This window comes from Marmota monax, unplaced genomic scaffold (assembly GCF_021218885.2).
Source record: "Marmota monax isolate L192 unplaced genomic scaffold, Marmota_monax_Labrador192_F-V1.1 WCK01_AAM20220418_F8-fsc00064, whole genome shotgun sequence".
Classification (NCBI taxonomy): domain Eukaryota; kingdom Metazoa; phylum Chordata; class Mammalia; order Rodentia; family Sciuridae; genus Marmota; species Marmota monax.
The window spans coordinates 1,900,787-1,927,931 of record NW_026694542.1 but is presented as its reverse complement, the minus strand read 5'-3'; the positions used below and the strand labels follow the sequence as shown (position 1 = coordinate 1,927,931).

General features: G+C 36.9%; 1 protein-coding gene across 2 annotated transcripts in view; it reads left to right on the top strand.

Annotated features, from left to right (window-relative positions):
* The window catches only part of Ankfn1 (ankyrin repeat and fibronectin type III domain containing 1), a 347,331-nt gene that overhangs the window by 220,370 nt on the left and 99,816 nt on the right, over positions 1–27,145 (top strand). For both annotated transcript variants that reach the window (XM_046420653.2, XM_058571493.1), the window contains 2 exons: positions 2,815–3,009; positions 4,693–4,806. In XM_046420653.2, the coding sequence (XP_046276609.1) occupies positions 2,815–3,009; positions 4,693–4,806 (309 nt within the window). The remainder of the gene's footprint in view (positions 1–2,814; positions 3,010–4,692; positions 4,807–27,145) is intronic.

The following is a 27,145-nucleotide window of genomic DNA, read 5'->3' as shown; positions in this document are numbered from 1 at the left end:
AGATTTGCTCTGTGAAATGGCTGGAAACCACTAACTTAGTCAGTGCCTCTCTGACTTGTCTATGCAATTACCCCCAACAACAGAGGCGAGTAAGTATAGCTTCAAGGACACCTGGGGAATGAACCCCCAAAAGGGGGAGATTTCTATACAATTTCTCTTTTTACAAAATCTCCAGTTTTTAGAAACACTTTCCATTCTTCTCCACATTAAGTATGTTCATTTCTTATTTCTAAATGATATTTCCAACAAAATCTGCAAATAAAATTCAACACTCCAGGAAGACATAAATACTCATACTGTGGGATCAATAGGTGAATCTCTACTTCAGTAATCATTACTACCAAGAAATTATGATGAAGTTTAAGTATCCCTGTTTAAGGAGCACAGGGATAGAAATAATCTTGGGAAGCTAACCTAGCTGTAAAAGTCCACAAATCCCCCTGTTAAGTATCTGAAGAGACAGCAAGCTTTATCATAAAGTGGAATCCCTTTGCAATCACAACTCAAATTGCATCAAGTCTAAAGCCTAGGAGAAAAGGAAGGTACAGAAGTAACATGTGTTCTGCTGGTGAAAGCAGGAAAAATGTCAAGGGGAACCCAGCGTAGCTCAAGAGAAGCTGTCCATCTTAAATGCCACCTGGAATTCACACCAGTAATAACAGTTGTGGATATAAAAATTAATAGGGGGGATTTCATAGTATTAGAAAAATTTATTTTTATAAATCATGTGTCTATCACCCAAGTGTTGACGCATGCATGCAATTCAAACATCAGGCTTACAATAAAAGGCTCACTGAATAACTTAACAAGGACAATTCCCCCATTTTCTCTATAATTTGGAGTGGAAGAAGAAGGGGGGCAGTGGGTAAAGGGTGCAGTTACTGGGTCAATTAATCAACCTGAAAACTGTGACACAAACTCTGACGCCTAACCTATGTCTAAAAATACACAAATGTATACGAATTTGTTTTAAACTGTCAATGCCTATATTTAGGACCTTCCCAGCAAGGCTATAATGAGACTGTGTTTGAGGGCTTCAGTCATAGCAGACTCTACCATTAATCTGAAGTTAGTTAAATTAACAGCATTTAGTACTGACTTGTCAATCTCACTACTCCAGGAAATTGCACCTTGAGGCTACTAATATTGCCAATTTTTCCACTGGAGTGTGCACCCGAGTATGTGTGTGTGTGTGTGTGTGTGTTTTTTCTCCAGAACCTCCGCGTTCATACACCATCCTTGCTTCCCGACGTCCACAGCACTTATATTATCATTTATTCTGGCCTCCTTTAGCCTTCCCGGGGGATTCTGCATAGTGTAGCTGCTCAGTGAAAGAGTTTTTTAGCTTTATATTTATTTGTTTATTTTTCTGTCATGGCTCATGACTGAGGCTTTTTAAAAAAAGCGTGACAGTATTTAGAGTACATGATTGACTGCTACAGCAACATTCATTAACCATGACAAATCTGCAGCAAAACACAGTCCTGAGTGTTCTAAACAGCAACTTTAAGAAGAAAGAAGAAAGAAAGAAAAAGAAAAAAGACTCAACTAATTTTTCATTGACCTCATATGTAAATAAATTTAGACTGATGGTACGCAGGGGCAATAATAAATTAGTATTCATTTCCTGTAATTAATGCAAACATGCCTATGAACACAGAGAATATGAATATATAACCACCTAATTTCCATTTCAAAATACACCTAACAAATTTTCACTTGAGTTATCTTCATAATATTTTCCCCCTTAATTAAAAGAATGAAATAGATGGATTTCTTTCCCACCCACCAGGGGGAAATATTGTTTTGGTCACAGGACCTGTCAAACACATTTCAGCAACAAATCTGCAGACCTTGATTCTGATTCATTTCACTGTGTGATCTCCTACCACACTTCCATATGGAGGCTGTCTTCTCTCCTACACTGACCAAGAGAGGATCCTCTGAAGTGACCAGATGACCCCATAGGCAGACCCTCATATGCTGAGAGCAAGAATCAGCCTCATAGCATAGCACAGGGATGGAAAAGTTCTATCACTGATGAACACTCAATCACACAGAGGCAGATCAGGTAAACAAGATGATGTAAATCAAATAAAGATTATGAAGCACCATGTAAAACAGAAATGTCAAGCTCCATAGTGTTTCTTGGAAAAAGGAACCAGTATAAGTTGTTATTTTGAGAATGGACATCTCTGGACAACTTTAATTCTATAATTAGACTACCATCAAAGATCAAATTGCTCAAAGGTAAGTATGGGATGGTACCCAAGTTATCCATCCCTCAGAGCTCACTAGCTCCACTGTGGCACCAGCAGTACAACACTTTGTTAGCAATAAATAAATTGATAGTAACAAAATTATATCTCTAAGACAGGCATTCAAAAGCGTCTATGTGTTGGGAAGAATGTGATAAGAACAGAAAATCTAAATCAGGCTCTATCAAATGAATAGCTTTGACAGAACACAACTTGCCTCATGGGTAGCTTTTTCTAGTGCCTCTCCTGCCCCTACAGAGCTTTTGTCCCTTAGTGTTTGTCTTTCTGAACATCACAGACACAAATCTGTGCAATTATAATTATCTGTGCCTAGCAGCTAATTGGGATGCATATGACCAGAGAACAATAGGAATATCTTAATTTGATGAATTTACCAGTTAATCTAGTTGTAAATGTCACTAATTAGACTTTATCATAATAAGATAATAAGATGGTTCACAGATCCCACTTTCTCCGGGCATTCTCCATAGCAGACACTCAGATATGCAGCAGCATTTTTCCCAGAAAGAAAAGTCATCCCATTTCTTTGCCTTAGTTGTCAGCCTGGAAAGCCGAGCGATGCACCTCAACACACTGGTCCAGGAGGCCCAGGACAGGGTGAGTGAACTGTCTGCCCAGGTGGAGAATGAAGGATTCACTCTGGACAACACAGAGAAAGAGAAACAGCTAAAAGCCTGGGAGTGGAGGTATCGGCTCTACAGGCGTATGAAAACGGGCTTCGAACATGCCAGTGAGTATTCACAGAGGACTCCTACATTTAATTAGACTTTTAACTTTACTCGGAGACAGCCAGGCCTTCTTTTTTTTTTTTTTTTTTTTTTTGCCATAGTCATGGATGGCCGTTGTCAGCCTGTTTGGAATAGGGGCTCTGGGAGGCTGTAAAAGGGTCTTTTGTCTTGCTTGATTTTCTGGCTCCTGATAGGTTCTCTGACCACAGCCATGAGACCTTGGTGCTTCTGGCCTCCCTCCACCATGTCATACTCATCTAGCACTTTCCACCCACTATGCCCTAATGCCTAATGACCTGGACTGTCTGATGCCCTAAGTGGCTATATTTTGGGATGTGGAGGTGGAAAAAAATTTGTTTGCCTATTTGTCTAGTTTCTGCTTCAAGCTCAAGTTTAAGTTGTTTTCAACTCTCTCCTACATTTTTTAATAGAGAGCTATAAACTGAACTTCAATTAATAAAGCAACAGAGAAGAACAGTCAATCAAACCATAAATTATGCTATTGTCTGCATATCCATTCTCCTTACTGATTCTTTTTGTTAGCTTAAGAAAAATCTTTCTGGATAATACTCATTATTAACACTGGAAAGTACTGCTAAAAGAAAGAGCAGCCCCTAGTATAAAAACAAAATATGCAACTCAAACACTTGTGTAATATCATACTCTCTTTCTGGAAGATTTTATTCAAACAATAAAAAAAATTGACTTTACATTTTAAATGTAAGGGAAAAGTCAGATGACTCCTTTGAAATTCTCTGCCTCTGCCTCAGACTATTTGCAAAAGAATAACTGACTCCGATTCAGACCAAAAAACTAAAGGCAGAGCAGTTTTCTTAAGTAGCACTTTACACTGAATACCAAATGTAAGCCTAACCCCTTCTCTGAAGCAAATAACTTCAGCAATATTAATTAAAGTTTGCTCTCAATATTAACAATTTCCTCAACATGATGATATATGGATTTTACAGAGACTCAGCAATTGCTTTAGTAAGTGCATTTGCTACTGTGCCTTATTTAGCACAGATTAACATTGGAAACAGATACGTTTGTAGACTTGATGCCATTTTTCAATAATTTTCTAAATTATAAAACTCCTTCTGGGTGTTAAGAAATACCTAAGACCACCATCAGTCCTTAGAGACTGAGATTAGGGCATGAAACTTGTCCATAAGAGAAAAGACTACCTGAAATGTAATAGAAGGCAGCCTGAGAGTAAGCTGGCTAGAATCCTGTTCTGGAAGAGACCCAGAATTAGGCATTAGGAAGCCATGAGCTTTCATCCCACTGAGTTCTTGAGCAAAGAAATTGGCCTCTTTGGGCAGGAGTTTTAGCTTAATGAAATAATTTACATGAAAGTATTTCGTGCAAGGTATGGAATTCTGTCTACAGATCCTGCTGTCACTTCTGCCATTCCTTTGCTGGCCCAGCCCTATCTATCTTGTGTTTCTAGGATACTTTGGGAAGGATTGACTGCTATTATTTCCCCCTTCAGAAGACATTCTAATCCTTAGAAAAGACCAGGATGGCCACAAATAAAAATCATTGAAACTTCTAATGAAAATATTCAAAAGCAAAATCTAACAGCTTCTACAAACAAATGTTCCAGGTATCCTTTGAAGAGGCAGAGACATTGTTTGAAAAGGATTTGCTATGTTAAGATCCCTGTGTTTTTCCTTCTGTCCCAGGAGCCCCCGAGGTGCCAGCCAATGCCTGTCTCACAGTAACCAGCAGCACATCACTCACTGTCAGCTTCCAAGAGCCGCTCAGTGCCAACGCAGCTGTAGTGACCAGGTATAAAGGTACTGCACTCCTGATATCTTCTCCCTGATTCCCTCCTAGAAGAAAGGTGTGGTTGGGGGTCCATTGTGCATTTTGTTTGTTTGGTTTCCTGCTGATAGGTTTTCATCCCATTTACTTCCGGGGTTGAAATAGTTCCAGAGGCACGGATGTGAAGGAGAAACGAGGTGACTAAGAATAAGTCACAGAAAGATGAAGCCACAAGACCAGCTCCTCAGTGACTGTGCCATCCATGTTGGAAGAGGGGCTGCTCTAGGTAGAGCATAGGATAGGGATATCAGAAAAACTGAAAATCAGCCCTGATCCATGAAGCTGAGAGGCTGGAATGTGGAACATAAATAGGAGGCATATCAAGTGATGACTGTCACTCCAGGTGAAGTTCAAGGGGGTCAGAAAAAAATGAAGGGATGGTAAAATGGTGGTAAGACCCATAAAGGCTCCAGGGTGGAGGTAGCATCCAGGCCTGGCTTTGAAGGATGGCCAGGATTTGGACTGAATGTAAATTCCAAGTGGAAAGAAGAATGAGCAGTTATAAAAACAGAAAATTCTGGAACAAGTAGAGGAGAATAAGGAAATACATAGAGGGAATAGAAAAATAGTATGGCTCTGGAAGTGCCTAGGTTCATGAGAAAGGGAAGTGAAATATAAAATTAGAGGGTGAAACCAAGGCCAGCAAGTGGTGGGGGTCATTGTGGGCTTGCATTCAAGGCCAAGGAGTTTAGTCTTTTTGTGATGAACTCTGTACAGCCATTGAACAAGATAGGTATGAGATGGCAAGTGGGCTTTTGAAAGCTGAAGTGTCAGTACTTTGTGTGATGTATTGGAAGAGTTATGGACTTAGAATAAGGAAATAAATTAGGAAGCTTGCAGGACAGAGGTTGTGACAGCCTGAACAGGCTATAGTGGCAGCACTGGGAAAGGAGAGGAAGAGCCCAGAGAAAGAGACTTTGTAGGGCGTGACAATGATGACAGCCACACTTTCAGGGCAACTACCACACACCAGGTGCTGCTTAAGACTGTCTGTATTATCTCTAATCAATTCACACAGCTACCTAATGAGACAGTACTGTTGATTTCCCATTTTACAGACGAAAACACGGAGAAGTTTGAAGAGTGTGCCCAAAGGCTCACAGCACATCCAGAGTCTCACATTATGTTGACTCTTGAATGTGGAGGCCAAAAGAAAAGAAAGCTATTGTCCTGATTCTCAAGAACATATGGAAATAACCTGTATAGTTCTATTCAAACCTTGTCCAGGTACCAGGCCACAGATAGAATTTCTACATGCTCAGGCCACTATTGCTCCCTCTACCTGCAAAAATGCCCAAGTAGAGCACGTGCGTAGCTTTCTCTTTCCAAGGGTTTCTTCCTAGGAAATCCTCAGGTCTCTGTAGATGTGACTCTGTCCATACTCTACAGATTTCTGGAAACTGGAATTCTCCACACAACTCCACTCTGTTTGTAATGCCTTAGGTAAGACAGTATTTACTTGGTTATCATTGGGTTTTCCGTATCAAAGAGAAGGCAGCCTGAGGGTACTGTACATAAATGCAGTCACCCAGGATAGCCTCCCACAGCCATCCTTTGCAACATTTCTGGTACTTACTCTTGTTTGTCTCTTCTGCCAAGGCTGATATTTCAGAGAAGTATTTGGAGGCACTGTTAAGACATGGACATTTTCCCTTTTTTCTGTCTCTCTCCAGCTCAGGATTTTGATGAAGGATTTCATCAATGCTGCCCAACTTGACATTTCCTTATTACACTTGATTAGTGAGCTATCAGAAGCTAATTTATCCAGACTGTCAGCTATTTAATACTTGACCATAATGCCAGCAAATTCTATCAGCATTCACATATTAACACTTCTCGTCTCAGGAGACTTGCTTTTGGGTGAGGTTGAAACAGAAGGTCACAAGCAGGTTTTGTTAGTGACTGGATAGGATTAATTAAAATTTAGAAATAGAATTGTCTATTGCATGATGGAGTAGGTTTCCTTGTGTTAATTTATAAGGGCAGAAATTCAGTCCTTAACCTGATGCACTCAAGGGTTATTGAAACCAGCAGGCAGCCCACTGCATCCACAGAGACAGCTGACAGTTTTTAATTCAGGGGTTAAAATAATTATTTAATTGTGAAAATATTAGTGACATTACCCTGAGACAAAGCTAATTTCTTTTTTTTTTTTTTTTTGCTTTATAAAAAAAATGAAGAGGGGCTGGGTATGTGGCTTAAGCGGTAGAGCGCTCGCCTGGCATGCGTGGGGCACTGGGTTCGATCCTCAGCACCACATAAAAATAAAATAAAGATGTTGTGTCCACAGAAAACTAAAAACTAAATATTAAAAAAATTCTCTCTCTCTCTGTCTTTAAAAAAAATGATGAAGAAACAATTGAGAAATCCACAAAATGAAATGTATCTAATTAGTGAGAGGGAATGCTCAACTCTGCAGTATTTAGGGTTTGGCAAGAGCATCTCACCCTACTCTTCAGAATTTCTGGGTTCAGCAAAACCCCAAGCATATTTCAATAACTGAATGTTTTTCTCTTTCATGCTTAAGCCGGTATATATTTGAAAGAAAATCTGTATTCTTATGTTTCCTATTTGTTTACACTCAACTCATCAACATACTTTCTGAGAGTTTGTTGATATACAGAAATCTTTTTAATAGCATCTCTTTATACTTTATACTTTTCTTCTTTAGAGTCCAGGGCTGTGCACCAGGCCAACTGCCATCACAATTTGGAGATTAAAGGTGTCAATTATAGCTTAAAACCCAGCAAATAGTTTTCAGTGAGAGCCGCAAGATTTTTCTGTCTGCATTTGTCCTGAATACAGTAAAGTAAGGTGTTTCTCAGAGTATCCTCTTTGGATTCAAATCCTTGCATCTTTTAGCCTCATCTCACCAATTTCCAGGGCTTACAGAAAAAAAAAAAAAAAACTAGAGTTATTTCAGGTGCTTTGATGCTTTGGACAAATGCCAGAACTTTGTTCCACATGTACTCCTGAGAGCCTTGGGTACCTGCCTGAACCTTTCATTTACAGATCAGATGTTATTTCTCTGCAGACTCAAAGCAGAAAACATTTTCAAAACTGAATTTGCTGCTCCTTGCAGGATAGAAGTGTGTCTTGTAACAGGTGCAGTGCAGCAAGGCTTCTAGAGTATAAAACATTTTCTAGTTTTATTTTTAAAAGTGGGGCTTGAAGTGGTGACACTTTTGTGGTTTGCTGATTACAGTATGCTGCAATGGATCCACAGTTGTGTGTGAGTGGAGTCCTGGTTGTGTACAAGCCCTTCCCCAACTTTCTTCCCACCTCAATCCCTAATGAATTAGAAACCACCATCCTAATTCTTCCCTATAAAAGCTTGTAAAAGCACATTGTTTAACTGCTCTTCATTTGATTGCATTATTTAAAATAAAAAAGGATTCATCCTTGCAAAAGTAGCCAGAGCCTTTCAGAAGCTGGTAGTGTATCTGCCAGTGCTTCTTCAGACCACCACCATTGAGTTATTCCTCAAAAGGAGAGGAAGCCAAAGAATTCCAGAGAGCTATCCCAGGGCCCTTCAGTTTCCAAGTGGGAGAGTCCACCACATGCAAATTAAAACCTTCAGGGTCATCACTTATAATGATAGTGTCAACTTGATCATGACTTGAAGACTGAGGACCATCTTTCTACAAGACTTGAGACAACCCTGACTTCATGGGGCTTGGGTGCACATCACCCAGTGATTTCTACTCTTTTCATTCTTTACTGTTTTTTCTTCTTATATCTTAAAGTTGGAATGATATTTGTCTAACAAGAAAAATATATTGCATTAACAGATATGGTTATTGTCTATGTTAAAGTAATTGAAGAATTAATCTAATCAGAAGCATAAAGTAACTGCCCTCATTAATGGATTGAAATGATATGATTTATTGAAGCAAAAAAAATATATAAATTTATTGAGCCTGTTTGGGTTTCAGAGAAGGGGAAATGAGGCCAGAGGTTTGAAGATGAGAGAGCAACAAAAAAAGGCAGAAAATGTCACGAGCAGACGACACAAAACTCAGTGGATTGACACTGTTTGCACATGGGTGAAAACATGAAAGGGAGTTGAGCAACTACTTGCATGTTGGTTTATACAGCAGATTCAGTGAAAGAGGGAGACTGGGAAAGTGAGGAGCAATACTGCAAGAGCTATTTCCCCAAGCTGCTAAGGCTTCTGCTTTCTCAATTGTCCCAATTTCCTCTGCAAGTTGTGGAGTGGTCAGAGTGCAGCCAATTTATTCTCCAACAATCTTGTGAACCACTTTGATACTTTCTCCAGTAAGATATGTCATTTAAAAAAGCTTATTTTTACATTTTCAATATTTTTTTAAAAAATTAGCCCTCACACAATACAGTACAGAATTATATAAAAATCAAAACCTGCCTTGACCCTTCCCCCATCTTCACCTCCCTATCACAAAGTTCATCTTTGTAATAAGTCTGATGCATGTATTTATAAATCCTTTCTTTATTGAATGAACATATAGGTAGTCATAAGATTCATAATGATGAATGATGTTTCAGTCAACAGACAACTAAATATGGTAACCCCTTAAGAGTATGTTGCCTAGTGATAGAGACATCTTAGTCTGTGTAGTGATACTCCATGATATCTGCACATTAATTAATGTATTCCCATAATTGACACACAAGTGTATATACAAAGGTGTATTCATTTGTTTGTATACTCTAGTATAAATATTATCACACTCTTTGCTGAATCTTTTCCAGCTCATTAACATTTTTGCAGTGCATAATATATCATATACCTGGTTTTTTGTCAGTGTGTTTGGATCTTTTTCATCCTGTATAATAGTTGCATAGTATTCCCATGTCATGAGGTGTAATTATTCTTCTACAGATAGATTTATGTTGTTTTAAATTTTTTGTCTATTATACAATGTTGCAATCCTTTTATTCATATGTGTCTTTTACTTGTAAGAATGGTTTTCCTAGACTAGTTAACCGGAAGTGTAAGGGTTTAAGTATTCATATACTCTTTCATTAATCTGTCCATATCTGTGCAAATACCATATAATAACTTTATAGTGTATTTTAACATCTTGTACGGCAAATCCTTCCTCATGGTAACCTTTTTCAAAATGCCTTTGTTATTTACACACATTTTCTCTTCCAAATGACTTTTAGAATTGGCTTGTCAAGTTCAATCTTCAAAATCTTATTGGGCTTGAATCATATTTAATTAATTTGGGAAGATTTCCCATCCATGAGCACGTTTTTCTAATCAAGTTCAATTTTATGTATTCAGAACAGTTCAATCATTTTCTTATGGATCTTCTATACTTCCTGCTGAGTTTCAAACCAGATATATTTTATAATTTTTATGACTATTATGAATGAATTCTCTTTTCAAGATGTTCTTTAATTGTTGTGGGCCAGTAGAAGAATATTGCTAATTTAAAAATCTTTATTTGGCTGCTTTGACAAAATCTCTGATTCTTTTTAGTAGACTGGCCTCTCATGAATTTATTGGTTGTTGTGGCTGTTTGTTTGTTGTTTTGTTTTTTTATTTTTCCAACTTCAAGAATGAAGGGTTTGTCTCTTACTAATATTTTAATATTATCTTTCTATTTTTGATCTCACCTCACTAATAAGAATCAATGTGAATTTTTGTTCTCAGTATATTTTGAAGGGTAACTGTAAAAGCTGATATCTATCTCTCTTACCTGTTTTTGATAAAATGCATCCAATATTTTACTTTTAAGTATGAGGTCTAACTACCAATTTCTGGTAGGTACTCTTTATCAAATTAAGATAGTTTTATTTTCTTTCCAACTTGCTAAAAGGTTTTGTTTTATATAAGAAAAAGGTGTTAAATTATCTCATGATTTTTCTAAATTTTCCTGGAAAATCATAAATTTCATCTGGATTATGACAGTTGACATATGTTATGCATAGTACTTTCACATACATTTTAGATCTTTGTAATTATCATCCTTTTAACATTTCAAAAATTGTATATTTGTACCTTTACTCTTAGACTGCTGAACATTTGTTTATTTTGTTGGTTTGAAGAATTAACTTTTGATTCATAAAATCTTTTTTTGCTTATTTTCTACTTTATTAACTTTTTTATTTGGTCTGGAGTATTTTGTAAATTATCACTTTTATTGACGATGGTCAGTGAATACACAATTTCTACTCTAAGAAATGGACTGATGCTCTTTCTGTGACCCAAAATATGATGTATTAATTTTTTTGATGCTTGCAACAAAAAGACATTAGTACTTCACTGTGAAAGTTTGTCACGTGTATCTTTTCAATCAATCATCATTCGTAGACTATTGAGTTTTGCTTTCTCTGTGAAAGGAAAGAAAGGCAAAATGCAAAGTATTGGAACCCTCGACTCCAGGCTCAGATGCACTTGGTTTTGAAATCCAACTTTACTACTTCCTCATTGTTGGACCTTTGGCATGTTACCGGAAAACCTCTGTTTTATCACTTTACAGATAAATTTAGAAATTTTAATTTTTGTTATTTTATGTTGTTGATTTCTGCTACTTTATTTGGGTTTGCTTTACCATTTCTTTACTAGTTCTTTCATAATTTGAAATTTTAATTCACTCTTCCTTTATTTTTCTTGTTTTCTAATCTATGAATTTAAGGCAATAAATATTTCCCTGAGTACTGTTTTGTCCATATCCAAAAAAGTTTAAAATGAGATGCTGTGTTTTTCATTTATTTCTATATGCAATTCATTCTATTTCTACTTTAATTTTTTTACACAAATTATTTTAAATTTCCCAGTAGCCAGATTATACTTGCTCTATTTTTATTGTTATCCTCTAATTTTTAGTATATTACATTAAGAAATTTTAAAATAAGGACCGTATCCCTTGGGGGATTTTTAAATTCTTTTTAAATTCTTGGCTAACAACTGACTCAGTTTTACATGTGCCATACACAATGTTTGAAAAGCATCTGTAAACTCCCTTCAGTATAAAGTGTGAACCTGTGTGGTGTTGAAGTGCTTTTTTTTTTCTTAAAGTATTTGTCCTTTTGATCTTTGATCTCTGGGAGAAGCTGCTTTGTCTTGCCTCATTCTATTTCTAATTTTCTCTGTAGTTAACATTGTTTTATATATATTTCCATTTACCTATTGTCTTCACTCCCATTACTTTCAGCCTTTCTATAACATTTGAAATACATTTTCCTCCTATAAAGAGTATTTATTTACTCAATCTGGGGCTTTAAGAATTGCACTGAAAGATTTAAGACGAAGAAACAATAATCATTTGCTCTCTTTACTGCCCTCTTCTTTTAACTTGTTTAGCTCTGGTAGTCACTACACTAACTGATATGGCTCTGTGGCTATTTCTTGATTTGTCAGTTGCTGGTCTTATTTGTGCAATTACAACTATAATAAAAAAGAATCTGACACTCCCATAATCAGAATACACTCATCTTTATGCTCCTATTCTCTCACTCTGTGAGTCAACAATGTTTTTTATAATTTATGAATATAGAAATTTTTGAATTTGCAAAATCAAGTAGTATTTTTTGATTATATATCATTTCTTAAATCTCTCATTACATTTTACCCTTTCCTATACTTCTCACCATTATATTCTCAATTCCTTTCAAACAACTCTTTCAGAGTATTTGCTGTTCCCAAGAGCAATACTTATTTTCTCTCGCAAAGTACTCTCTGTTTCTGCTCCAGTAAATAATAATAACAAATTAAAACCACAGTGAAGTATTACTGCATACCAATCACAGTATTCATTTTTTTTTAATGGTGATACCACCAAATACTGGCAAGAGTTTGGAAAATCTGGATCATTAATACATTGCTAGTAGAAATGCAAATGGTACAGCTGCTCTGGAAAAGAGCTTGGCAATTTCTTAATAAACTAAACATGCAACTACCACACATCCTACCATTACCACTACTGAGCATTTATCCCAGAAAAATGCAAGTTTATATTCCTACAAAACCCTCTACGTAAATGTTTATAGCAGCTTTCTGTCTAACAGTCAAGTGCTGGAAACAATCCAGTTGTCCTTCAATTGATGAATGCTTATACAAGCTGTGATCCATCCTTACTATAGAATACTGGCCAGCAATAAAAAGAAACAAACTATATACACAACAACCTGGATGAATCTTCAGAGAATGATATTGAGTGGAAAAGCTAATCCCTAAAAATCTCTGATTCCATTATATAACACTGTTGAAATGACAAAAATTACTAAAGTAGAATACATATTAGTGATTGCCTGGAGGAGACAACCAGGAAGCAAGTAGATATGTATTATTCCCATTCTTATCTTCTAGCTAAGGATACATTTTAAAACACCTTGTTAGCCTTTTGAAGAATTTGGAGAGAAATAGGGGAGTCAGTTTGGCATCTTGATGCAATCTTTAAATCACTTCTCCTTCTCACGCAGACTATATGCTCAGAAAACATGACCTAATGCTAATATTAGCCCCACACTTGTGAACACATATCTGCTGTTTCTAAAAATTATGTAAGTTTGTAAGTTACCAAGCGACAAACATGAAACTGGGTTCTTACATCAGCTGGTAAAGGATTACTCCTGACACTGATTTCTTCTTCCTGTTATATTTGAAAATCAAAGACTCATAATGTAATAGAAATTTTGGAATATGAGAGTTTTTACCTGAAGTAAGAGTTCCTTGAAGGCAGAAGTTTTGACTTTTTTCATTTTCATTTCTTCTTCCTACCTGCTACATTCCAGTGGCACTGGACTTCTTTTTGTTCTTAAATCAGATCCTCCTCCACAGGCCCTTTGCACATGATGATCCCCTGCACTGGGAACACTGCCTCCCACTCACCTGCTCACTGATAGCACAGATCTCCATTATAAGTTATTTATTAAAAAACATTTTCTAAGTATCTACTATAAACCAGGACCTATAACTTACAATACTACACATTATAAACTTATAATTTGTAGAATTCTGAATTCTGGTACACTCTTCACCTTTTCTTCAAAGTAATGTTTACAGCTTGCACCCATCTATTTATTTATGTGATATATTTTAAAATTTAAAGATATTTCTTTATTATAGAACTTCTTAGTATTTCCTATATGGTATATGTAATAACACAATTTCCAAATTAATTTGGCCACCACTGCAATTCATGAAAAAAATGTTTCATGGAGCCCTGAGAAGATTTATACCCAGAATTCTCAACTGAGCTGCCCATTAGAATCACTGGAGATTGATGACAGAACTCCTTTCAGCTAATCTGAGTCTTTATAGAGTGAGAGCCCAAACAAAATATCTTTTCAAGAGTGATTGAGTGATTTTAATCCACAGTGAGGCTGAAAATATGTGACCCATTCTACTGTAAGCCCCACATGAGCAGAGATCTTTTGTTCATTTCTATATTCCTAATACTAGGCATAAGGTCCCAAAAATATGTAAAAGTACTAAATTAATTACTTTTTTCCTTAAAAATTTAGTGATACTTATTATGTAGCAGGCTGTATTCTAGGAAGTGGAAATATAACATAAATAAATACAACATAAATAAGCAAAGAAAAATCTCCCTGTAGAGCTTGCATTTCATGAAGAAACACATATCAAGGGGTTACTACCTAGCAGGCCATGTTCTAATGACTTTTCTATGTAGTAGTAATCCACTTAATCCTTACAACACACCTTTGGCAATGTTATCACCCCCAAAATCATACTTAGGGAAACTGAAGAGCAAGGATGTTAAGCAATTTGCCCAAGGTCATAAGACAAGTAGGTGGCACAGCAGAGAACTGGACCCAGTCAGCATTGCTCTGGGGCCCATGCTCTGACCACTGTGCAGTCCTGGTTTATAAAACTTCTCTCAGTGAATTAACAAACAGATACATGAATCAGTCTTTGACTCACCCACAGTCTAGCAAAGTGTCTAGTTCCTAAAGGCAAACCATCAAGTCCAAGTCCCATTTTCTACTTCCACATGTCCCTTAGAGGGAGTCTGCCAGCCTGAGCTTGGACACCTCTGCATTCAGAGAATGCACCACTCTGTAAGAGAATCTTTGCCATCATGGAATAGGAGTTTCGCACCCTTACGACTCATGCCCTTCATTTCAAAATCAGGTCAGCTGAGTCATGGATAAAATAAACATACTGTGGATACAATGAACACACTATAGGAATTCCTAGTCTCCCCCAAATTTAATACAGTATGGAAAATTTTAATAATCAACTCCAAAATAAATAAACAACTGTTAAGATGACTTACAGTCTGGCCACTAAGCAGACTGGGGGTCTATCCAGCTTTCTCAGTCTCAGGACAATCTCCTTTTGCTCCAGAATGTAGATCCAGCATTAATGTCAGGAGTTAGAGAATCATATTTCAGAAAGATTGTTATAAGATTCACTTGGTATCCTAGTATACCCAGCCTTTCGCTGAGTCCTTCTATTCATGAAAACTTCCCCCATAACTCTTCATGGATTTTAGCTCTGATCCCCATGTCACCCAGAAGGGCTCCTAGCCAGCAGCTCTTTAGCTGTTTGGAAATTGCTGTCACACACCTCCTTTTCTTTCTTAGGTCATTCTGCTCCACACTATAGATATCCCCTGTTCCTTTCTTATGGCAAGGTTTCTGACCTCATCCTGGCTTCTTCACATGGAACTTTTCTGGGTGGGGCCCACAGGTTGAACAAAATCTGCTCAGAGCCTTAGTGTCTCTGAGAGCAACAAGACTGAGTCATCAGCCTTTAGGACACAATAGCCTTCAAGTAATACACCAGATGTTTGTCTTATCCAACATTTCTGTAGGGAAAAGTCCCATAGAAAGTTCAGCACTAACCCCATCTTTGGACATGGTCTTGCAATCCTCCAAGCCTCCTTGACTGCCTAGTAGACTCCCATCACCCTTCAGAACTTTGCAGGCACATTGCCTCTTCATGAAGCCTTTACTGGTTTCCACCTCTCACCCAGAGCCAGTTAGTACATCCTCTGTAACACTTGAGTCTATTTTCATTGAGAACATCACACAGTATCACATTTATCCGCATGCCTGGCTATATAGACAACATGAGTGCAAACAGAAATTGTGTCTTTTTAATTTTCATCCTCATGAAGCACAGATCCAAGGAAATTGTTGAACCAAACTAAATTCTTGAAGAAAAAGAACTACAAAAGCAAAAGTTCTGTGTAAAGACAGGAAAACATAAGAATAGGTATTATCTATTGTTGATTCAATAAACCTATGAGTGGCCTTTAGGTAGGTACTGTGGGTACAAAGAAGATGTAATGATTTTTGCCATCAGGGAAAATATGGTCAAGTGGTCATTTACTCACTTATCCAGCCATTCATTCATTCATTTATCAATCATTCAACAAACACTTTTGAAGTTCCTACCAGGCACTTTTCTAGTCATCATGAACACAGCGTCAGAAAAATCAGCTCAGTTCCTCCCTAATGGAATTCCTACACCAGCAGCTCTGGACCGTAACCTTTAGGCATCAGTTCCTTCCCCGGGCACCAAATCGGGTCCCGTCCATCCTCGTGCCTTGAAAAGCAAGGGGTATGCAACACTGAGCAGGATAAGCAGCTCAATTGCTTGTGGAGCTTTGAGGCTAGCAAGGAAATCAAAACTCACCAAAATAATAACTCCCTTTGCAATATAAAGTAAATAAAGTCTAAATTTGGGCCCCAAGTGTTAAAGCTAGGGTTCTCAGCTGGCTTTGTCCTACAGTGTCTTTGAGTGAGCCTCACCTCACTTCCCTTTCCTTTGTAAAGAGTCCACAGCTCTCTTCTCAGACCCCAGCCCTTGTCTTCACCTTCACCCTGTGCACTAGGCTGGCTGCCCCCAGCTCTCTGTCTTCAGCACATTCACCACTGGAAAGTTTCTGCAAATGTGACCATTTCACCAACTGAATAGAGGAGCTTATTACTCCTTCCTCCCCACACACCCCTCCGGAACTTTGGAGCCATGAAGCCTCTTGGCAGAGAAGGAGGCCCACCCGACAGCTCTTTATTGCCATGCAACTGTGAGATTCCTCCCCACACTTCCTCCTGGGGACAAGTCAGCCTGCCAATGGGGATTTAACAGCAGAGCAGTGCACGGTGATGTGCCAATTCCCCCTGCAGCCCTCCAACCAGCTCCAGCCCCATCCCCACCTCCTACCGCCATCCCCACCCTGGTCTGAACAAACTGCATCACTTACCCCCTGGGAGCCTGGCAGTTGCTGAGCCCAGACGCCTCAGGGGCTGGTTAGTTTCCAGTGGCCACAGTGGCAGGTGTCCATTCAAGGCAGACTCTGTCCTCAAGTATGGCTCTGTCCATTACTGCCTGAATGGACATGCAGCTGGCACTGCAGATGACGAGCCACTTTCCAGGCTACCTTCTCCCCACAGACATTTTTCTCTTGAATCCTTTTTGGCCAGACCCCTTTACAGCATTATAGTTTGTCAATAGCCCGCGACTGCTTTCTAGAATTTCTCTCCAGGAGAAAGTGTGTTTTTCTAAGAAATAGGTGTTCTAGCCTGCAGCCTAGTTTCATGTGAGGGCTGAAAAATGAAACAAAAATAATCACCCTCAAGTCTAGGAGCTGAGGGGCCTCTCTACTCCCTGAAGAGTGCTTCCTTTTGCAAGGTGGGAAGTAGGGGGTAGACTTTTGTGTTGTTTTCATAAAATTTTTCCAATTATAAAAATAATACAGGCCCCTTGGGTCAGACAATTTCCAGCAGAAAACAGAAGCCACACTCAGCTTGAATTCTGAAGAAATTTTAAGGAAGGGAAGATTGACAGAGAGGTGAGCAGGGTTAGTGATGGACAGGGACAACGGAAGCACCCAGGACTAGCTATACTGGGTGGCGGCTACCACTGCTATGCTTGAAGAGGAGGGGTTGGAGGAGGCTAATCAGGAGCTTCCATATGAAAAGCTGACCACAGCCAGACGGAGGCACTGCTGAACCAACAGGACACCTGAGGGCAAGGGGCGTAGAAGATGTAGCTGCAGGCAGCCTATAGGAGACACTAAGGAGACACAGGAGGTCATCAAAAGAGTTCTGAAGTAAAAAGACAAGCAACTCTGGAGGCACCTGGAAAAACCAATACAAAAGTTGTAGATATTGCAAAGAGCAGAAAATTTAAAACAAGAAAAAAAGAATCACCCTTAGTTTTAGATCTGAATGAACTCTACTCCTTGAAGGAATATCAGTATTTCTGATGTGTTTATAATAAAGTTGAGGTCACATATGTAATAATAATGGTGAACACTTCTTGAGCCCATACCACATGCCAGGCTTTAGGTCAGGGCTTTATAAGCATGGCTTCTTGCAAATCTCACACAGCCCTATGGAAGCATGGGAAGGACTAGTATGGTCCTCTCCTGATGAAAGAAGAATCTAAAGCATACAGGAACTTGCTGGAAGTCTGAGAGCCAGTATATGCTGCAGTCTAATTTAACTCCAGTCACTAATTCCAGAGACTTTACTCAATGATTACACTACCCCACCAACTTTACCCCGGCTCTTCTACTCACATGAGCATCCCAATGCTGAGTTTTGCATTGAAGCATTTTAAATCCACATGTAATATTACAGGAAACATGTCAATATGTATTTTTTCCTTTATCAGTTGTTGGTTGTTCAAGCTTCTTCCCATTGTTTTATGATTATAAATGTCACTGACATATATATCTCTTTATTTAGAGTTTTTCCTGCATTTTAGAATATTTCTTTAAAGACAGATCCCCAGCATGATTTTTCTCTAGTTTTAAGTCACAAAATTGCTGATAGTTAAATGTGGGCATGGGAAATAATATAAAAACTCTTTTTGACCACTCTTTCCTCAAAAATAGAAAATTATAATTTTATAAAATTATAAAATTAAATTTATACTCTTTAAACTTAATATAATAAGCCAAAGAGCTCAATTTTTAATAAGAAATGCAAATAAATAGGTAAAGATTCATCACCCCTACCTAGTCCAACAGTTCCATGCTAAATGGAAACATATCCATGAACACTGAGTACATGACACATAGGAAGTACTGCTGAAACAAATGGGATTGTGTCTCTTATATCCCATCCAACATTTCAACGTCTTTGATTACTACACATATACACAGATACAATTCATAAAGGGAACTTGGGTCACACTTTAGACTGCCAAAGAAGATCTGTCTATTGACAAAGGAAGGATTTGAACTTCTCTATAAAGTGCTTTAAATTCTAAAGATGTGCACTTGCTTTAGGAAAATTCAGTACAATAACCAATTTTCAGTGCAATAACCAATGAACCACTCAAGGAAATGAGAGGAACTCTTTGCTTAAAAAGGTTTAGCATCACTGGCAACTGTTTGTCAAAATCTTGATTTGCCTGTTCTACACAAAGTGCTGACTACAGCATAGTATTAACTAAATCAGATGACAAAATGCCCCTGGTGCCATGACCCACATAGGTTGGCATCATTGCTAACTTTGGTAACAGAGTTGGGTCTGTGCTAAGGAGGGCCTTATCCAGGGTAAGGAGCCCCAGCCAGGAAGTGAGGAAGCTCTTATGCTAGTCCTGTGTTCTATTTAGCTAGGTGACCTCGCAGGCAAGTCATGTCTCCTCTTTAAGCTTCAGTTCTCTTCTCTGAAGAAATGAGGGAATAAAACCAGACTGATCCATGGAAACTTGGGTCTCCATGGAGATGCCTCAGGGACAGTATGGGGTAGGAAAGAAGCAGATGAGGAAGATGTTACAGACTCCACAGATGAAATTAGGTTTTCCTGTTATACCTTTTAAGGCCCCATGTAAGTTTCTCTCAGATTCCTTTTTCCACTTTGTAATTTTATCTTTATTTATTAATTGCTTTATATGTTTTTCTCCCTAGATTGTATTCTCCATAAGGGCAGAGACTGTTCCTATTCAGTTCATCATTATTAATCCCACAAGTAGCACAGTGCCTGGCACATTGTATGTGTTCACTTATGGAAAGAATGTGTGAATTCATGCCTTTTATTTCTGGCCCTAGAGGTGCTTGTAAGTTTGGAGACAATGAATTTCAGTGAAGTATAACTGATATTTTCCTCATCTTTTCCTTATTAAACCAAATGAAAAGAACTGTCTCTGATTTCTAACTCAGCCCTGACATATTAGTAACTGACCTTGGGTACAGAGGTCACAACTTCTATGAGCTATGGTTTCCTGGCCTATAAAAAAACAAGTTGACACGTGATCTCTCAGGTCTCCCACTGTTACATTCTATGATTTCGCAATTTCATCCTTTTCTCAATCTAAAGATTAAATAAAGCTGATGGTCCTGCCTAGATTTAGAACTAAAGAGCACACAGTTAATCTATTTGCATGAACAATCTCTCTGATTAAGATAGATAAAGAGGATTCCAAGATATTCTGAGAGGTGTGACCATGAATATGCAAAGACACACAACTAAGAAGCATTCTGTCACTGTGCCACCTTTTAATCTTGGTAAACATTTCATTCCCTCTGAGCCTCAGTTCTTCATGTATAAAATAAGGACAGATGTATCCATTTAAGTTGCCCTATGCAATGTTATGAATATCAAAACAAATGATACAATGTATGTGAAAATGCTTTGTAAATTATAATGTGCCACATAAATCTAAATTGATGCTATACTTATGTTATCAGGTTAACATAAAGGTAATGTTATTAATGCATTATAAAGCAAAAACATTTAAACAGTGCAGTGCCTGGTACATAATAGACCAATGAATAGAAGAGAAAATCCATAAGTAGTTCAAATAAAAGATTTCAGTATGAGATAAAAGTATTATTGCATATCAGTAGGGAAAAATATATAACACAATAAGAAGGCTACGGAATTGGCATCAGAAAAATAAAATGAAATTAGATTCATGTCTCACAGATTACTCTAGGATAAATTATAAAGTAACTACAGATTTCAGTGTCAAAATAAAATAAACCATGAATGTTCTACAAGATAACATGGGAGACATTTTATAAAATTAGAGTAGAAAAAACTTTTTTAACCATGATTCAAAAGCGAGAATAAAATCAACTTAAGAAAAATTAAGGTTTTAGCAGAAACAAATATAAACAAAGATTTTTTAAAGTCAAATGTTTATATGGTGCAGGTTCATTTTAAAAATATATATCTAGCTCTTGAAATCTACTGAAAACAAATGAGGAAAGAATATTTCACAGTTTTTAAAGAAAACACAAATGGTCCCTAAGCATATAAAAGATTTTAAAAGTAGGTGCAGTGGCACATACCTGTCATCCCAGCTGAGGAAGAGGATCTTGATCTGGGGAGTTCAAGGCCAGCTGGGGCAACATAGTAAAAATTCAAATTATCTTGTTATAAAAGAATGCAATTCAAAACTAACCTGATACATCACTTTTCATATTTAAAAATGTAGAAAATTCAAAAATTTAACACATACTCTATAAATTGACCTCTAGGAAATACTCAATTTCATATAATGTTGGTGGAAGTTTAAATTTTTATGACCTTTATGGAAGGCAGTTTGTCAATATCTATCAAAAGTACAAAGACTAATAACTTTTGACCTCATAATTTAAATTAGGGGAAGTTTATGTACACAAAGACTGTAAGAATTTAAAACATAAATTATATCACAGGCAGTTCATAGGAATAAAATATGAAAATATAGACTATCTTTCCATTAAAATATGTTAACTAAATAGTCATACACATTCATACAAAGCACCTATTAAAAAAAAAAGAATGTGGAATCCCATCATTAATCCATATGGAAGCATTTTGATATGGTTTGAATCTTAAAGGCTCCCCAAAGGCACAAGTGCTAAAGGCTTGGTCTCTGGTCTGTGGTGCTACAAGGAGGTGGTAGAACTTTTAGGAGGTGGGGCCTCATTGAGGGAAGTTAGGTCACTGGGAACATACCCTTGAAGGGGATACTGAGACCCTGGACCTTTCTTCTCTCTCTTTTATGCTTCCTGTCTGTCATGAAATGAGCAGCCTCTTTCTTAGACATGTTCCCACCATGTGAACTGTGTTGCCATAAGCTCAAAGCAACAGAGCCAAGCAGCCATGGACTGAAAACTCTTAAAAACTCTAAGACAAAATTAACATTTCCCCTTTATTAGTTGTTTATCTTAAGTATTTTGTCATAGCAATGCAAAGCTGATTTATACAAAGCTGATCTCCAAAATATATTAAGTTTAAAAAAAAAACAGTTTGGTGAATGTGTGTATGTGTGTCTGTGTGTGTGTGTATGAGCACACACACACACACACACACACACACTGCTATCTTTTGGGTAAAATGGGAAGAGAGATCTATATTCCTATTTGTTTGAAAATCTTAGTCTAAAAAAATATATAAGACAGTAAAAGCAGTGAATGGGTATGGTGGCATGGCAAATCTAAGACCTGGGAAGATGATAGATCAGAAATTAAAGGAGACTGTATAACTGCTTATAGTTTTCAGGTTTTAAGCCATGTAAATCTATTCAAAATACTCAATTTAATAAAAAGACCAAAGTAAAAATGAATTTCGCATCTTCTATAGGAAACTGCATGAGGTAACAGAAGAAAAGGAATGAAAAAAGCCATATCAGAAGACTACCATAAAGGAATATTCTTTAAAGATTACATAAGGGCCTTCCACAAGGCAAGCCCAAGTAGAGAAACACTTTTCATCCCCTGCCCAGAGGTAGAAAGTATTCAAAAGCATGTACCTGAAAGAAGAGAGAAATAGAACAAAATTTTCTGTAAATTTCCAGTGTTTTTCCTGTTTTGACAAACAAGAGAGAACAATATAATAAGCCAAAGTGGGCAAATATTTAGAATCTTTCAGGGAGAAAGAAAAGAAAAATCTGTTGCTATCATTTCTATGATGGTAGTGGGTGAATTTCATGGAGCAGGCTCTCATACTAAATGAAATAATAAATTTCTCCAAAGGAGTCTTTTGTAGTGCTTATTTAAGCTATCAGGAAAGTGAAGAGTCTTAAGTGACAAGAGTGTTTACATATTTAATTTTTGTGTAACATTAGAACCATAAAAGCTCTCTCTTTAAGATGGGGAATATATGACACATGCAGTTAATTTCCACATTAAATTATTGAATGAAAAACACACACATTATCCATTGCAACTCCAGGATTAGGTCAGGTCAAATTTTATTGCTTTTGGCCAAGGGCTTTTGTAAGACTTACAAGGCTAAGAGCAGGTACAGTGTGATCTTTGGTATAAGTTATAGACTTCGAATGAGGTTGTGAGTGGGAAAATACTTAGCATTTCAGAGGTAATTTCATGAAAGTCATCATGAGCCCAGTACAACACCGTGTTGATTTAACTGGAACTTTATAAGATCACTTTAGCTCTGGTTTCTGAAACTGCCAAGGTTTATGTATTCACCTGACAATAAATAACCAACTTTTTCTAGATTGATCTGAAATGAATGCTAATTTGAATTAGCCCCAAGCAGTTTCTGGCATGGGAACAGATAAATATGGCAAGGGAAGAAAAAGGAGAAAAAATGTGGATGATTCTGCAGCTCAGAGGTTCCAAAAATAAGCATTTCATGGGCGAAAGGTATCTAAGAGTACCTGTCTTCAAACCAGACGTGAGCATGAAAACCAGAAACTGGGTTTGATTATTCTCTAGAGTAAACAAAATTGGTGTCTAATAAAAAAAAAAACAGTCCACCAAACAAGGTATTTTGAACAATGAACCATCCCTCAAATTGTTCTGAGAGAAATATAGTAGAAGCAATAGCAGCAATCATAGGAAACATTTGTTGAGTCCTTACTATGTGTTAACTAAATGTTTGGTGTGTATTATCTCATTTAATCCTCTTAATAATCTTATTAGGTAGAATCTAATCTTATCTTCATTTTTCAGATGAGGAAATTGAGGAAAAGAGAAATTAAGAAGTTACCCAAGTGTACCAGCTAGTACATGGTGAGGCCAGAATTCACATTTTCCCAGCTCATGCTTTTAGCATCATGTTTGACCTCTGTCAATCCTAAACAATTCTAGGCTTTCATTGTTCTATAGTGAGTCAGGGCTTACTAATGATCAATAGATTCTTTGTATTTCATATGGCTTCTTAAACATAGGTTCAAATCAAGGGGAATCAACTCCCAGCTTAGAGCCACCAAAGTATTGAAATACTAAAGTTAAAATATAAAAGGGTTTTTAACACTATTATAAAGAGTTTCTGGCTACATTAACTATAGATCTTTTTAGTTCCATACTTCTCCATCTGAAATAATCTTAGAACTAAGGTTTCAACCCAATTTCTTTTTTTTTTTTAATTTTTTTTCTATATGTTTTCTTTATCGAATGTAATTACTATGATTTGTTTTTCAATACAAACTTTCTAGAAGAGTATTTTATTAAGCACAAATAAGTATATGAATTTCTTACATTCATCAATCACATGTCATCATAATATTCAGAGTGTCTCTTTGAAAATCACTGAAGTTGTTTATAGGAGTTTTCTCTACTTATGCCTATTTTTTAATAATATTATCTCTATTTCTTTTCTTTGAGACACTCTTATTAAACCTGAGCTTCTATTATGAATTAACATAGGTATAAATTGCTGGCAGTGGGTTAGTATCATAATACCTATGAAAATGAGAGAATCTTTTATGTGGACCCACCAGGGATCACATAGGAAGGGAGGAAGGGAACAGTCAGATTCTTTATGGTCAGAAACTACATCCAACAGACAAATATTGTGAAAAAGAAAGTGAGAAGAGAGTCAGAGACACTATATTAGATTATTGAGTTAATAGAAGCTTTAATTTCAATTCCCTGTTTCAAAATTATTGACAAACAAAATAGAGAACTATGGTTTTAGAGTGCAAAATAGAGAACTATGGTATAGTCTGTGATGATGTGACATCCTTCCTGATTGCAAAGGTAACCAGCTTACAAGATTCTGTGCAGATGGTGAAATCAATACAAAAACAAAAGTTCCTTCTCCCCACTTAGACAGGGTTTGACTACAGGGATTAAAAATGACTAATAGCCGGGAGTTGGGAGGAAGTCATGAGATCATGTTACTTAGAAACACAAAATGGTAAATGCTTTTAAGATTCTAAGTTTGAATCTTAAAATTTATTTCTCCATCCTATGAGACTCCAAGGAAGCAGCTGGATTGTAATAATCTTAAAATCTCATCTAAGGACAGTGTGAGCTTACAGGAAGATGAGTTAGATGTACTTTTCCCTATTCTTTCTGTTAAATACTACTAGAAACACCAGGCATTGTATATAAAACAAGCCTAAAAAGACTCTGAAAGGTGAAGGAAAGCAAGCAGAGAATCTAGAGACCTCAGGACATAAGAACTACTCACAGAAGTGGTTTCCTAGATTGGGAACTGAAAATACCTCTTATAAATCTCATTTATTTAAAAATGTGTTCCTATGATATTTAAATAAACCCTGATGAGGGAAAGCCTTCAGAAATTAATTAGGATCTCTTTTAATGACATTCAAGTAGCCTCATGACCCTTGCTCCTCATTAAGCCAAGTTATTTTCAGACAGCTTGATCACAATTCTATTATGCCTAATTTTAAATAGTAATAATCTTATGCCTGATTTTTCTGAAATATGAGTTTGATAAAGGAAGAACAGGTACTATTTTTTAAACACAAGCAATCACAATTCCCTTCCTCAATTATGTAACTTGGTTCCCAGTTCCTCTACTCAGTAGCTGTGTGACCTTTAGCAATTTCCTTAATCCCACTGGCCTCAGTTTCTTCCTAAAATAGGAAGCTAATGTTTCAAAGTCAAATGTCTTCAGAGTCATAAAAATGGATCTACAGTTACCTAAATAATATATAATTTTAAAAAAAATAACTGAGACTACAATAACCATTAAGCAAGAAAAAGGCAGGCCAGTTTTGAGAATTGAAACCTCAAATGACAGACTTTTCTTTACACTGGGTTATAACTAAGAACCTAGGAGAATTCTCCAATGTCCATGTTCCTTTTGTTGTCCAAGGAGTTAGGTCTTACGATAGTTTGTCATATACATGGGAGGATGAGCCTGAAGTCTTCATCTTTTCTACATGAATATTTCCTTGAATCAGAAGATACTAGTTTTGCTTTGTTAGCTAGGGGAATCCAATTTCTGGCAACTTCTATGTGAGTAGTTTTCCATTGGATAATTCTAATTGCCTAATAGAAATTGTCAGAAGTTTCTCAGGATTTTCAAGGAAATTTACTTGATCATAATTATTAAATGGTTTCTAGAGGTATCCTTTTATTTTTGTGTGTGTATTTATTTATTTATTTTTATTTTTATTTATTTTTTTTAGTCATACATGACAGTAGATGCATTTTGATATATAATACATACATGGAATGTACATACATCAATCATATTGTCTATTCTATTCTGCTGCCCTTCCTATCCTCCCTACTCCTCCCCTCCTCTCCCATCCTTTCTCTCTATCCAATCTAATGTGACACACTTTTTTTTCTTTTTCTCATTACAACATCATATACGTATTCTGTATAACAATGAGGTTCTCCTTCCATCTTCTGTGCAACTCCCCTTCTCCCTCTTTTTCCCTCCCACCTCTCTTCCCTATTTAGTGGTAGTCTTCTTCTCATGCTCTTCCTCCCTACCCCATTTTGAGTCACCCCCCTTATATCAGGGAAGACATTTGGCATTTGTTTTTTAGGGATTGGCTAACTTCACTTAGCATAATCTGCTCTAATGCCATCCATTTGCCTGCAAATGCCACGATTTTATTATTTTTTAGTGCTGAGTAATATTCCATTGTGTATAAATGCCACATTTTTTAATCCATTCATCTATTGAAGGGCATCTAGGTTGGTTCCACATTCTAGCTATTGTGAATTGTGCTGCTATAAACATTGATGTGGCTGTCTCCCTATAGTATGCTCTTCTTAAGTCTTTTGGATATAGTCTGAGAAGGGGAATAGCTGGGTCAAATGGTGGTTCCATTCCCAGCTTTCCAAGGAATCTCCATACTGCTTTCTAAATTGGCTGCACCAATTTGCAGTCCCACCAGCAGTGTATGAGTGTACCTTTTTTCCCGCATCCTCGCCAGCACTTATTGTTATTTGACTTCATAATGGCTGCCATTCTTATTGGAGTGAGATGGTATCTTAGAGTAGTTTTAATTTGCATTTCTCTGACTGCTAGAGGTATCCTTTTAAATGATATTTCATCCCATTATTTTTAAATAATTTTATTCTTCCATATTTAAATAGTCAATTGCATTTGACAATGTAATGCTAAATTCTTTGTTATTTGGTAAGGAATTTGCAAAAACCAAAGAATGGCTTTGTGCTGGTTTATGTTCTTCAACATTGTAGGATAAAGATTTGGCCTAATAGATCT